The sequence below is a fragment of the Melanostigma gelatinosum genome (genome assembly GCF_949748355.1).
Source record: "Melanostigma gelatinosum genome assembly, chromosome: 7".
In the NCBI taxonomy this organism is placed as follows: domain Eukaryota; kingdom Metazoa; phylum Chordata; class Actinopteri; order Perciformes; family Zoarcidae; genus Melanostigma; species Melanostigma gelatinosum.
The window spans coordinates 3,989,376-4,004,544 of record NC_136640.1 but is presented as its reverse complement, the minus strand read 5'-3'; the positions used below and the strand labels follow the sequence as shown (position 1 = coordinate 4,004,544).

Sequence of the window (15,169 nt, the reverse complement as noted above, 5' to 3'; positions counted from 1 at the left end):
AAGCTTTTTCTTGCCTTGTCGATGTGTGACTCCTCGTCTTCGCAGTCCTCCAACACTAATCTTCGGTAGTGCTGTTCCGCGGTTTCTTCGGGACCCATCGGTTGGTCCGTCACATGAGCCAGCCACAATCTTTTCGCCTCATCGTTTGTGGAACTGGCTTTTACCATAAGCCATTTCTGTGTCAGATATTCTTGCACCGATTCTTTTGGGTCTCGGTTTGTCACCATCGCCTTGATCTTTTTGAACTCACCAAAGCTCTGGGTGGAAGCCTGCATCTTTGTTATGCAGTCATTTTCTTCAGCGGTGGTGGGACAGCTGCTTCGTGCGAGGCCCTGCCCTTGAGGTGGCTGTTCGTCTTCGCTGTCCGAGATGTCTTGCCTCCGCGCTTTGTCTTCCTGCGCTGCCAGCTTGTAGGCTGCTTTCTTCAGGCGTCGCAACATGACGTCGTACACGATTGTCACAAAGCCTGTGCGAAAGTTACCCGTCAGCTCCGTGGCTGTTGCGAGGGAGCCGTAGGTCGGGGTCATTAGAAAATTCGCCCATTCTCTTTTTGTCGCGTAGACCATTGTTCCTTTCATTCCTTCGAGGTCGTGCAGCCATATTTCTGGAACATCATAACTTGTTTGACCGACCTCTGGAGCATAGGCTTTTCTTCCGTCTTTGGTGGTCATGGGCCCGTAACGATCGTCTCGGGGGAATTTCAGCGAAGCCGTGCACACTGAAACTAGGGGCAGCGCGTTCTTCTTGCCTTTTCTGCTTCCTATTCTCAGGTCGGTCATTCCTCCTGGAGCATCGTATTCGATGGAGGTCAGGCTTGGCGCTGTTTCTTCTTCATCTGAACTTACATCTGCGGCTTCTTCCTGCGCCTCTCCTTCTGGCTCTGCTGACGGCGAGGCCGGCTGAACTGGTTCTGGCATTCTTTGGGGAGTCCTGGGACTTTCCCTGCTCCCGCCTGGACTTTGGAACCTTATCATGGGCTCTTCTCCGCCTCCGGAGTAGCGCATTGTCTGCAGGCCGACGGACTCTGCTGGGCTGGGGATCCCCCGTGGAGGTTTGGTTGGCACGGGGGTTTCCTCTTCTGTCTGCACCGCTACTGTCCGGGGAGAGGGGATTGGAGTTCTTCTTTCCTTTGGTGTTTTTTCCTGGCTTGAGCTGACCTGTGGACGTCGCTCCTCCCGTCCTGACGGACCGGGTGTTGATTCCTGGTAGCTCCTCTGCTCGGTCCTGGCTTCTTTCTTCAATCTTGCTGATTGCGGGAGCCGTGGCAGAACTGCTTTCGCAACTGGGGCGTTCTCGTCCTCGTATTCCGGCGGTCCTGCCCTCCAGTTGTTTGGCCCCTCCGTTTTGAAGAGGGGTCTCAGTATTCTCTCTTTTCTCTCCTGGTATTGGGCCACCGAGGTGACTAATACCAACTCGCGGATGTTGTTCCACCCGTGGGGAGCGTTCATCAGGAGGTGCAGAATCCTCATTGCCGCTTCTTCTGCTACCTCCCAGGGTAGGTTGCCGGACCTGGCGCCGTCGTTACATATAACGACTCTTTTGTAGGACAATTCGCTTGCTCGGGTGACACCTTTTTCTAATGCCTCCTCTATGCTGTCCCGATAGGCGTTCTGATCTTCGCTATCTTCATATCTTTCGATCGGTACGTGTAGCACCGCAAAATGGCTTGATGCTCCGCCGCTCGTAACCACCACCTCCTCCTGTCTTTGTCTGCATCCGTGGAGGCGCCCCTCAAGTTCTTCTTTGTAGAGGCTGCCTGCCTCTCTTACCAGACTCTTTCTGAACCGGGAGATATGAGGCTTTAGATGTGAGTTGGTTAAGACAACCAGTCCATGGCTGTCTATGTCCCAAGGCTCTCCGAAGTGGTTATATGCGGTTAACCCTGTCTGGTTCGCATATTTTTTGGTCCCCTCGGGCATCTTTCTCAATTTTTGAAGATGCTCTTCTGGGTTCGGGGAGTGAACGTGTCTGGTCTTACCCCTAGCTTTCTGGGGCCGCCTCGGCTCTGGGCCGTTGTAGTCCTTCAGGATCGTGCGTACTGCAGTGGCAGCGGGAGTCCCGGATCCCATGGAGGGCGGGAGCAGTTGGTACTCGGCGCTCCTATCCAGCGTTGAGTCGTCCCTCGGTTCGTCCTCCTCTGAGATCTCCCCGTTGCTGCCGCTATCCTGTTTGTCCCCTATGTCGGATTCCGAGGACACCCCCGCGGAGGAGTCCGTGTGCACCGAGGTCCCTTGGGCGCTGAGCTGATCTTCGTGGGGAGCCGTGTGGTAACTTGGTTGTTCGGCTATCCATGCCGCTATGGCTTCTCGCTCTTTTTCACTTTCTCTGTAGCGGGGGGTGGCTTTTACACTCTTCTGTATAGTCACTGCCCCCGCTACAATTTCTGCGGCCAGCATCTTTACGACTGAGTCGTAGTCTTTTGACGGGCTGATTACGGTGACTATTTTTCCTTTTATGACTTTCATCACTTCCAGCCACCAACGTAGCCATTCTGTTATCTTCGGTTTGCTTTTCGGCGGTCCTTCACACTCTACTACTGCCACCACCAGTCCTGACTCAAGGGCAAGGGGAGCAAGATAACCCCCCTTATCTTTGCAAATTGCTTTTACTTTTTCCCCCACCTTCGCCTTATCTGCTTCTTCATGCAGCTCGGTCAGGTGTTGTTGAACAGATTTGTCCCAGGTGTCCCATCCTCTGCCATTCAGGATGATCTGATGTTGGACTTCGCTTCTGCGTTGGGCCCCTGGATACGGCATCGGTGTCGGTACTCCCGATGTCGCTCCTTTTGGTCCAGCGTCGTCCGTCTGCTGGTCCGGGCTGTCATCTGTTGCCTGGTCCAGGGGCGATGTCACTGGCTCGTTCTGCTGAGGCGTCGCCGTCTGCGGGCTGCCTCCGTCGCCGTCGGATCCTCTCTGCTGTCCGGTGGCGCTTCCTCCATCAGGGCCGTTGGCTCGTACCGCTGGGTCGCCTCCGCCGCTATCGGATCCTCCGGGCGATTCGTCCATCTTGGACTTTGTCTTTGTCTTTGTTGTCTCGAGTCGCCTTCCTCCCAAAGCCTCTCGTCGCGCGTTGAGGAAGGGATGGGATCAGGCTCTGGTCCCTCTACAGGTCGGGCGAGTCTGGTCGATGCTCCCCGTCGCCTGCGGATTCTCCTGTGTTGGCCTGTAAATACCACACACAGCTTCGATTCGTGGATGTCTTCGCAATCGGACTTCTTCGAGGCTTGGGCAGCTTTGCTTTCTACCCCAACGCCTCACCTCAGGTCTTTTCGTTCACGAACGACAGCCTCTCTTAGCTGCCGGGGTTCTTCTTTTGGACTCAACGTACTCCTTTTCCGTCGAGCCCCACGTTATGGGCGCCACGTGTTAGATCCTGGGTACTTCTGGCCCGATACGGGGCTAATTACTGACTCAGCTCTCTATTAAAAGATTCTCGAGCTGGTGTTCTGGCGAGGGAACTCGCCTGGCTCCGCTAACTGCCGTTACTCCCGACGTCTACCCTGCTTCCTCCGGTCAGAGCGCGCTCGGCCGAGAGACCAGTCCTGGCCCCGGGCGCTCCCACCAGTCGCGTCGGTTATGGCAGCTTCCCTCTTATGGATCCGCGCTCTTGGTAAATGCCAGGTTAGGTTTTAACGGCTAGGATTAATTCTTGCTAAAACCGTAAGGGGTTGTTAAGTGGATTCGGTCTCTAGGATAACCTTTCAGAACTCAGTTGTTAGACATACAATAGCTTTAACTTTTTACTGTTACGAGGAACTCATTACTACTCGAGCAAATTAATGCACTTGAGGATTTCACTTTAAATGCAGATTAGATATTTATTGCAGGTTATATTTAGTTAGTTTGCAGGGGTTACAGCTACAGCTCACATAAAATGTCACTACACATGATTAGTCAATTTAATTATCTTCTTCGATTATACTCATTAGTTTTAGTTGCCGAGACGGCTCGGTTGGAGCTGGATGTCCAATGGTGCGATGAAAAGAGTTCTTTTGGAGTTGTTAGGAGCGAAGGTCCGGCCGGACCCTCGATCCTCCCGCTCCGCAACGGAGCCCGTTCAGCTGTTCTCAAAACTCAGTACAAAGTCTTTCTCAGGCAGCTGCGGCTTTCTCAGTTGTCCAGATGTTAAGAGGCGAGCGGTGGGGAGAGTTAGAACCTTCGTCTTTTAATCTCAATGTCCACGAACAGAGGTCTCTTTTCCGTGAACAGAGACGAAGTCCTCAATACATCAGCTGCAGGCTTTAGTATCTTCTTCCGATGCGCTTGGTACGGCATCCGCGATGAAATCCCAGCTTGTTCTTTGCAAGCATGTCCTTATATTCCTCATATGGGCTGTGATCAGCCCCCACCTGTTTGGTCCATTACTCATCCCCCCTCCCTCTGGAAAGGGCGTTAAGCCGAACATTGCCTGTATGACTCAACCTATTACATCAGTTTCTAGATCTTTCTCTTGACTACACCCAACATCTGGTCTTGATTACAGCAATGTCATTCTTGCCCAATACTTGCCCAATACATCTATCTCAGCTCCACAGAACACACAGAAACATTCATTACATTTGTTTAAATCACTTCTATGCAGTTAAACATTTGTTACACAATTGATTAGAACATTTCGTTATATTTATTCATACATTTTATCTGTTTGATTACTCTTCAACGTTGAATATATGCTTTGCGCTCTTATAGCCTGACTTCTCTCCCTTGAATGTGTCGACATGTTACCGAGGCAGCGCTGAGAGGTCAACTCTTCTTGACAGAGTACAAACCAGAGAAAGAAACTTCAGCAAACACTGTATGCTGAACCGCTTCGAGTGCTACATTTAAAGGCAACAAGAAAGAAAGAAAGTTATTTGTTTTCCGTCGTAGTACAACCAGCCTAATGTGTGACAGCACATTCTTTTAAAGATGCTTCTCAGGTTTTTGTTTTCCCTCAGAGTGCTTGCCGTCCACGCGTCTCCGCCTCCACGAGCACCAGTAGACCACTTTAAAGAGGTCAACTGATAAAAACAATTTGTCACACTTGTTGGCTCTCCTGAAAGCAGCGCCGTTCTCTCAAATTGCTCTTTTGGACAACTACCTGTGTCCGGCTGCACATCTCCACCTCTGTGTCGGCGTCTCAACCTCCTCACCTCAGCCAACAACGGAGCCAAGCACGTAGATCTATCATCTCGTCTAGCTTATAGATGCTCACACACACACTGTATGCACGCTATACACTGTATTATAGCAGCAGGGCCTTTCTGGAGCGTAACTTGTGTCTACTATATGTTGTCTGCCGTGTGAGACTTTGTGTGCTGAAGGCAAAGAGGGTGTGTGGGTGGATTTGTGCAACTATTTCCATTCTGTTGGTCCTGTTTCATATCCCTCTTTAAGCACCCGGGCCGTCTGTCGTGTCACACTATTACTTTCTATTAACGTAACACCACTGCCCGCTGCGACGCAGACCCAGTTTGGTGGCTGCAGACAGGCCGATGCCGCCGGGGGACACTTTTGAATGGCCTTGTCCTTTTCGCTGATCGCTCTCTGATGACGAGGCTGGCCTCTCGCGCTCCAGTTTAGAAGGAAGCGAACAGGGACTGAGGCTGTGCTCAAATTACACGTGACACGTCAACAGCGGAGAGGGAAGGCAGTCGAGAGAATTAGCAGCCGAAGAGGACAGGGCAGAGGATCAGGAGTGACACGAGTTTAAACTTCACCCTGGCTGCTGCCCTGCTTCTCACTCCTTTGTATATATTTCTGTTTTGTGTTTTTGTTTGCTGGCTGGCTCCAGCTCAGCTGTCTGACTCTGTCCTTCTATCTGTCAGTCCCTCTCTCTGCTCCAGACTCCAGTGGTTTGAATATTTCATCAGACTGCCTCAGCACTCACAAATGGATGCGCTCTCTGCCCCGGCTGTACAAATCTGTCTCTCAGTGTGACAGAAATACTTTTTTTCTTTTCTTTTTGCACACAAATGAAATGTTGTTTCCGCCGTTTCAAACGCTGAGCACGCGTGTCATGCGGCGAAGCCGGGCGAGAGTGTCGCGTGTTCCTCCACGCGCGGTGACTCCGCGAGAAGCCGCTAGCGGCATACCGCTCCGTAAACATCGGCGTTAATGACCGCCTTTCTGAGTCAGAGCGCCGACGTAGCGGCGTACGCGTTTGCCGGCTCTGCGTCGCATCGCTTCACTCTGCCCTCTGAGATGTTCTACTTGGCTGCCCGCGGAAGCTTTAGTCACTTGTCAGCAAAGTGCAAAGCTCAAATGACTTCACCTCGAACTCCTTGGGACTGTTTCTGCTCCGGTCAGCTTTAAATGAAACACAAATGAATCTGCGACACTGTCGCGCTGACCTCTGCCAGATGAACAATTTGTACTGAACTGTTAAACGCCCGCGTGATGAATGTCCATCCAGATTAAACATTAATGAAAAGAGAATTTAATTGGTGTCAACTACTGCAGAAAACGAATCCCGAATTGAACTAGAACTTTATCAACAAAGAGAAGCTCTGATGGCTGCGTTTGGGAGATACGATCTGATGCAGCAGACATGTAGAATGTCATGATTTGCCTAAAAAGCTAATAATTGAACCTCGTCACTGCTCCTTAAAGGGAGGAAGAGGGGGAAATAGATGTAACCACAAGAGGTCTGCAGGAATCGCATTGTCGGTAAAACCAAAACATTGGTCAACACTGAAACATCTCAAAAACTATTGGATGGATTTCTATTCAATTTCGTAAGGAGATGAACAGTGGTGTCTGAGAGGCAGAGGGCAAAAAAAGTCAATAAAAAGGGCAAGAGGTGCATGAACCAGCCACTCGAGCACTGAGCCTTTCAAGGCCTTTGGGGTGGGTACAGTCCAAAAAACAAGCATGTAATCTCTGACTAGTTATCATCTGAAGACTAGAAGTGTCTCTGTACTGTTGGTGCCTCGCCTTTCCCCACACACCTCGCCCTGTGCGAGTTTATACGACTGCTATTGGAGTAATTAGGCATAAGGGACGTCTCGCGTCATATCCACGATCCCCCCAGGTCTCGCACCTAATAACGACTCGTGTATTTAACCTCAGCCCGGGGGGGGGGGGGGGGGGTGGTTAAGTGCCTGGAGTCAGTCGGGGGGGAAGGGGGGGGTAATGCATTACAGCAGTGCTGGGTAACCCCAAGGTTGTGTGTGTGTGAGAGAGAGAAAATGTAGATGTAATTGAGACACACTGATGTTTTTGTCGTGTCAGCGTAGCCGCACATTCGCACACGTACTCGTCGCTTGGCAACGGCGTAGTTATTAAAGTCATCATGAGTGAATCTTAGAGGCCTGTATGTCCCAACCTCGCTGCAGTTAGGACAGGCTAATTATCTCACACACACATGAAGGACAGCCATGCACACACACACACACATCCACCCAAATGCTGAGTCAAATATTCATGCTGATATACCTGCATTTACATGTAAATAAGACAAATTCCGTGGCCGGGGATGGATTTTGGCATCTCGTAACCAGCTCGCGCACAAACACGCACGCAAACACACCCGGACGCAAAGACCAACACCTAAAAACACGCTTGACATTAAAATAAAAGTCACTTTATGAGTGAAGAAGTGGGCCAAAAGCTGTGCCTCGTTAGCATAAGCTGTCAAGATAAATGTCTGCCGTGAGAGGACCGGGGTTCTCCACACAGATAGCGTGGCGCCCGTCAAAGCGTCGGCGCATTATTCTACCAAGAATCTCAACTTCACGCTTGTCACACTTGATGCTAACATAAGTGAAACCTCGTACTGTCAAAACCCGGTCGTCGACGTGATTATTATACCTGGCAAGAAAGAAAGGGAGAACAAAAACCACATCTAGTGTAAGAATATGTTGTTTGTCTTCAACTAACATCATGTATGAGGAGAGTACAGTCTCTGCGTTTCAATTATGAATATGCAGCGCCAGGAACTGCACCATCTGTGCTTGTCTGCTTCACTTACCAGACGAGAGAAAGCATCCCGGATTCAAAACACGATCAGATGCCGCCGCACGTCTTAGACATTCGTCAGCAGAGTCGAGCAAATGGACAAATTCTCTTAAATGTAAAATCTTCATTTTCTGGCTGAGACGATCGCTTGCTCCATATTCATCTCTTCTGGGGCATGATAGTCCAAGCTTATCCATCAATGAGTTGAATTAAACAGGATCTGGGCGTGGAGCTACACATTGAGCTGGATTACAATGCATTACAATCACCTTGTGTTGAGATCACATGGGACCTGGTGCAGTTGTGTGCGAGGGCCTCGGGGTGCTCGTGGATTTCTTGGCATATTGATGAGGTTGCCATCCCGTTTGGTCCCACTGGTATCGTTAGAGTTGTTTATTTCCATTCCAGTCTTACACATGGAAATTGATGATTCAACCTGTTGTCTAATTCTTGACAAAGATTAATTGAGTCTTTTGCCTTTGTGTTGGGTGTGTGTGTGTGTGCACGCAAAGGAGGTATTCGATAATGACTGCTTGAGTGGCTGTGTGTAGCTGCGTGCTGATACATAATGGGTGTGGATGAATATGCAATAAGCTGGGAACAATACTAACCTGGCGTTAACATTCATCGCCTGGCTCTGACATGCAGCTGCTATCTGATTGGGTCTGCATGATGATGTAGCTGGGTTGGAATCACACCTGGCACCGACATACCTCATTTTCCAACGAGATATTTATATCCTTGAAGATGACTGCAAACATCGTCTCATTCCGTTTTATTAGATGAAAGTCATTTTGTTTTATTGATTGGAAACTATCTGTCGTAGCGCTGTAGGTCATGTGAGGCTTTATGAACAAGTTAGAATCAGGGGTAAGAGATGCAGGCAGCCAGTGCAGTGCCATAAGACCAGAGCACATCTCATGTTTGTGCTTGTATTCGTCAAACTCTAAACTAACTGATCGAGAAAGTTGCTGTAATCCAAGCGACTTCTTATGAAGCATGTATCAGCACTTCAGCATCATTTTCTTCATGACAAAATTATGAAATTAAGAGTTTTTTCGTGACCTGGTTTTCCACCTCCATTTGACCAGAGTGTGACAGTGCCGAGCCGAAACAGGCCGGTAGATTTGATCCCCCCCCCCCCCCCCCCCCGCTCTCTTTTTGTGTCACTCTGACTCATTGTGGACTTTGATCATGACCTGAGGTCTGTCTCAAGGAGGAACGGCTGGGAATGGGCTCAGTCTGTCAAGGTTCCAGTAACCCCCCCCCCCCCACACACACACACACACACACACACGGAAAAACCATCGCCCTGGAGAGCCAGGCGTCTGTTTCAGCCAGATGTGAGCCATCAGCAGAGAAAGCGCACACTCACATGCACACTCTGAATGAGAGGTTTTCACAATTATTGCATTGAGTTATGTATCATGCACTTGTGTGCATGAATACATAATCACACACACACACACACACACACACACACACAGCGGTCCCTCCATACAAGCCCCAGAGGAGTGGAAGATATGTTTGCTCCCTCACTGTTGGGGAGTGTGTCGAAGCAGGGGGGTAATGTTTATGAGAGAGCCACGTTAATATGACAAAACAAGGCTGGCTGAGGGATTTACTGCACCAACTGGTGCTGCCATCATCTGTCGGTGCTTCTTATCGCCATCTTCACTGCTGTTAGCATCGCTGTTAACATCCCACAAATCCTAAACCCCAGCCATCAATCATATCTAGGTGTTCATTTGGGTATTCTCCACCTGTATCTAGTGGGGAAGTGTTCCGATCATTTAATATATCTTATATCTTCAATATCTTTAATATATCTTCTCAAGCAGCGTCTTACTATCAATAATGGTCATATGAACACAGTTTGGGTATTTAACGTGATACATTTCTATAAAGGTGATTTTACAGAAATTGTGTCGGGCAGTAGGCAATATGTTTATTTTTTAAATATTGAAGCATGGAGTTATTTTTTACTACTTTTTGTCAGGTATGAGGCTCCATACAGATGTTATGTACTTTAACAACTAATTACATTGGATAATGTAGATAATAAATCCATGATTTTTACTTTTAAACTGTTTAATCAAATGCAAATCATTTTATTTAGATCCCTCTTGTAACATTTCACCGCTGAAATGTTTAGTTTCACTGTGAAATACGTCCCATACAGACGGTAAAAACGCTCTAACTTGCGTTTCACTGGGACTTTCAGTGAACCTACTTATACACCGCTGCCTGTACCCCATGTTTGCCCGTCTCGCATTTTTACTCCAGTTGTTTATGTGTTTCTGATTTTCTATCAGACTATTTAAGTGCGGATCCGTTTGTGTGGAGAAGCTAAAAAAACGTGTATTAGTCTGTCCCATCGTCATCCATCACCGGTTGTCAGTCAATGAATCGAAGGATTGATTTTGCAATCTGTTGCCTTCTGGCTGCCGGAGAGTGTTGATGAAGGATTGCTAAAGTGATGAATGGTGGGGTTTTATTCCCCATGTGTGACTTAACATGCATGACTGCTGATAGATCACTTATGGAATGATTCATTAGTGCAGTTTAGTGCACTTGGAGAATTGTGCGTATAGTACATGAAGAGATCCAGGGGATTACTTTGCCATATAGCAACACAATCAAAGCAATCCAGTGGGTCAGGCCAGGTACATGCAGTGCATTACACAAAGCTGGTTACCTCACGAATTGATCTCCAGGAGTGAACTCTGCGCTCCACCATTCAAACTGAACAATCTGAGATGCTGCAGAAAAGCTTTCTCCAGACCTGCAGAACACATTCAGCACCACTCCCTCTTCAAAAGCAAGCATCATGTGAACAGCTGGTGGGGAGCGCCCTTATGAGGTACAGCAATAACATTTTTATGGAAATGAATGATGAAAAAAAGGAAGAAAAACATCCTCAGAGCTTTTAGAAATGTACCGAATAAAATATACAGCTTTTCCTAAACAATAACTTTTATATTTGTGAATTAATGATCTCAAAAATGTTGGTGGGTCCAGAACGATTGTTTTGTTTATCTGTGGAAAATAGGTCTGTTTGGTTTGAAGCCGACAGTATGACGAAGTTGCTCATCCTGTCTAAATGACTACAATCCTCACTTTTGTCCCGTAATCACCAAGGTAACAGGATCAGCTGTCTTCAAACTGGCTCTGCTCTATGCAGACGATGGACTTCTGTGCACTAATCTCCACTTTCCTCTCCTCCGCTGCCCCCTGTTGTCTGCAGGGCCGTGGTGCACATCCAGGTCAACGATGTGAACGAGTTCGCCCCGGTTTTTCGGGAGCCCGAGTACCGAGCCGCAGCGACGGAGGGTAAGATTTACGACAGCATCCTGCAGGTGGAGGCCACTGACCAGGACTGCTCCCCACAGTACAGCCAGATCTGCAACTACCAGATCACCACCGCCAGCACGCCCTTTGCTATAGATCGCAACGGTGAGTAGAATACAGGATGCCGGGTTTTACAGTAGCAGGGCTGCCCGTTGACAAAGCCCTCAGATATGTCGGTATACTTGCAAAAAAGAATCTTGTTCGCGCACCTAAATTGTCAACTGGGTGTGATATTCAGTGAATTTAAAGATGTTGAGGTGAGGCGAACCCATTTTCCTTCCACCAACCACATCCACAGCATTTCTGCTTCACTTATGTCAGTAATTTCCCTGATGCCAAAGAACATCTTCCCATGAAGCTATTTTTTGCTTTCAATCATATTTAAAGAAAATGCAAAATTACGTTTCTGTCAAAACACAGTGGCTCTCGTGATCTGCACTGGAATGCACTTTAGAGTCACAAGAGATACGCTCATCCTACACACACACACACACACACACACACACACACACACACACACACATAGATGTATATCTGCATACACTCTGGTAGTGACAGATGTCCCTCCCCAGGATAAAATGTGTTATTTGCTCTTTCCAAGGACAAAGTCAAGCTTTGCCCGGAGAGCCATTGGTCACCACAAATCAGATCAAAAAAGTCTGAGCACGAAAACCCCAAACATAACAAACACACACACAGAAGAAACACGGAAGACACTCTCAAATACCCTCACACATTCACTTGACTTTCTTTGACCACTTGTACTTTGTAACTTGGTTCATGAACATTATAATTAAAGGTATATCGTTATTACTCACACACACACAAATACAGACATAATGGGTTTGTGAGAGATCGGGTATCTCTCCAACAACACGTCCTCTTCTGAAACATGTGGTGCTTCCCAGTTTGATGGAGGACACACTAGAGTTTTGTCTTTTGTGTTTTAACACTGTTGTTGAGAAGCTCACACAAAGTCAAGTCGGATAAAATGTGTCCTTCGAGTGCACACTTCAACGTAGAATTTAGCGCTCTTGATTCTTTAGACATCATTAGACAGACTGTTTAAATACAACTGGCTTTAGTGATTCATTAAAAATCTGTAAAACACGCTATTTGTCTTTATTCAGGGTTAGGGTTAGGGTTAGATGGAAGAGACGTTGCTGTTAAGTGTTTTTTTCTGCTGCCGACCGCCGAGCGTTGCCCACCACCGAGGTGTTGCAGTACGAAGGTTGAGTGCTCTTTCTTCTCTCTCAGCCATTGACCGCTGAGGAAAAGGCTTTGAGAGCTCTTGAACTCGAGAGCACTTGAGCGAGAGAGAGAGGGAGTGAATGGAGGGAGGAGAGGAGGAGTCGGCTGTGAGGGTGCGAGCGAGTGTTGAGAGAGGAGCAGCGAGAGAAGCAAATAGAAAACTGTAGAGCCAAAGCCTGAAGAACTAAAAACCTCCATTTTATCTGCCCCAGAACAACGCACACACAGAGCAGGGACGACAGAACGAGATGGACGAAAAGTTTGGATGTTTGGTGACAATAAGAACAGCACAGAATAATTCCAGACGTGTCCTTTAAACAACGACGAGAAGGACTAAGCAGCATTGATGCTCTGTGGTTGTGTTGGAGAGGAAAGGTGGTTGCTATAGGTGTTCTGCTGGTGTGTATGTTGTGATAGAGAGGCACAAAGAGAGGGCGAGCTGGAGGGTAAAGTAGGCATTTCCTCGCTGGCCACCCTTGCCAGCAGTCACGGCACGCACAGCCTGCTGACACGGATAAGTTGACGTGGTGAATTGAAGGAATACGAGCCTCCGTCATGCAGGAAGGTGCGAGTGTGTGATTGTGCATCCGCGTGCTTGCGGAAAGAAAAGGAGGCAAGCAGCACGACAGATGAGGCAGCAAACAGTGAGATCGGATGAGGCGGCAAAGAAAAGTGAGACAATGATGTGCATTGAAATGGAACGGGGAGGTTGGAAAGGGCAGAACGAGGAGGGAAGGAATGCTAAACGAGCTGAGAGGGAGACAGAGGATGGGAGAGGACGGGGAGCCGAACAAAGCCGTCCTCGTGTTGCATCTAATCCTCCCACTCGCACTCCCGTATTCAAATATATCACATCATCAGCATTCAGCTCCCTCTGCACCTCTCTCCCCACAATACAGAAATCTCAAGACGAATCCCGTCTGTAATACGAGTCGCAGTAACTCATTCCAACTCATTCTCTCAGACATTGGAAAAGCCCCGTCTAAAGTCATAACACGATAAACAAAAGATGAATATGTACTTCGGTTATGGGGGTAGTTTTAATACATGTATTTGTTTCCTGAGGAGGGTGAGGTGAGGGGAGGGCCGGTACTCATACCTTCATTGCGTCAGGAAGCGACGGCGGTTTAATGGAAACGTGGTCTTCATTTTGAGAAACATTAGCGCTACTCAAACCACTTGTGCAAGATTAGAGGCTACCTGTCATCCCAACATGATCTCATTTGTTACAGTGATTAAATTAAGGCATCACAGTTAATTTGACAATGATATATAATGATGCTTTCAAATTGAAGTTAAATACCCATTACTCCTTTAAGCAAACACACACACAAACAAACACACAGTGTTTAGGCAGGTAAGCAGCGATACATAAAGAATCTGTATTATCTAACAAGTCAAATAAGCCAGACAGAAACACAAGGCTGTAGAGTAGAAGAACTGCTCTTATTCTCCTCAAGGCAGTTTAAAGTTTTTACTGAACGTCTTTCAAACTTCTTATAGCTATCCAGACTAAACTATGAAGTCTTGTGTCAGTAAACAGAGGAGAAGTCATCAGACTGAAGTGCTGCTCCGTTAGGAATACATTTAAAAGTTGAGAGCAGCAATGAATATGAAAGCACATGTTGCACATTGCTTATTACTACAATGAAATGAAGCTCGTTTAGCTGTAAAAGCTCACGCAGCCGTTTTATGACTCCATAAAGTCTCCAAATCTCTCTGGTGACCGAGAAACTCTGGACTATTTTTCAGTCACAGATTTGGGTTTTTGTGGTGTTTATTACAGAATAATAGATTTTCATAATAACTTACAGAACCACTTCACCGGTTCCACGGCCTTATGCCAGAATGAAGGAAAGAGACTTTCAACTCAATGCTTCATGAAATTCTTAACACAGGCTAGAGAATAATAAAGAACAAGTGAAAGAAAAAGGTTAAAATCGATAGATAAAAGGCAAATAAAAGTTCACTTCTATTGCGGTGCAGTTTCAATCAAAAGGCATTCACGAGCATCAACGTCTTTCGCTTAATTCCTTTCAAATTAGTTACAGCTGGTGCAAACAAAGTGGATATTCAAAGTTCACTGGCTTTTTTCAGCGGCTAGAGTTGCACAAATGATCGTGGGTTTATTGGATTGTTTGTATTTGTTGTGCTGATTAAACCCTCACCGGCAGTGGTAAGGTAACCGTTCATTCCCTCACTCTTCTGCTCTCTGTAATCACATTAGTGTCTTTTAATGCAAATTGCCAATGACGTAGATCTCATTTTCCATAATTAGAATGAAATAGGATCGAGGGTATGAGTAATAAGAGCTTATCATATTCAAGTGCAGCCAAAAAGCATCTGTTAGCCCAGAGACCCCTCTAATGTTGACCTGTTTAAAACGTGGCTCCAGAGGAACACTTAGTAAACCTCGACAGAATTTTAATGCAACAATGAATTTCTCTTAGACGAAAATCTGTTGAGCTTTAACTTTAGGACTCACATGCTCCTTATTTTTTGGGAGTTTTATCCCAATTTGGCCGGTTAGGAGTTACTTTAAGCCTCAGGATTATAAACCCTAAAACTATTCATTGCAACATGTGCACCTGTGCATTTCCAACTGTGCCATGCCGACATGTCTTCTGTGA

The 15,169-nt window shown here is 47.2% G+C and overlaps 1 protein-coding gene across 1 annotated transcript in view; it reads left to right on the top strand.

The window, feature by feature from the left end:
* The window catches only part of LOC306779314 (calsyntenin-2-like), a gene marked incomplete at its 5' end in the record, with an annotated part of 199,082 nt that overhangs the window by 129,374 nt on the left and 54,539 nt on the right, over positions 1-15,169 (top strand). Inside the window, one exon of the mRNA XM_079271176.1 lies at positions 11,185-11,393. Coding sequence (XP_079127302.1) covers positions 11,185-11,393 — 209 coding nt within the window. The remainder of the gene's footprint in view (positions 1-11,184; positions 11,394-15,169) is intronic.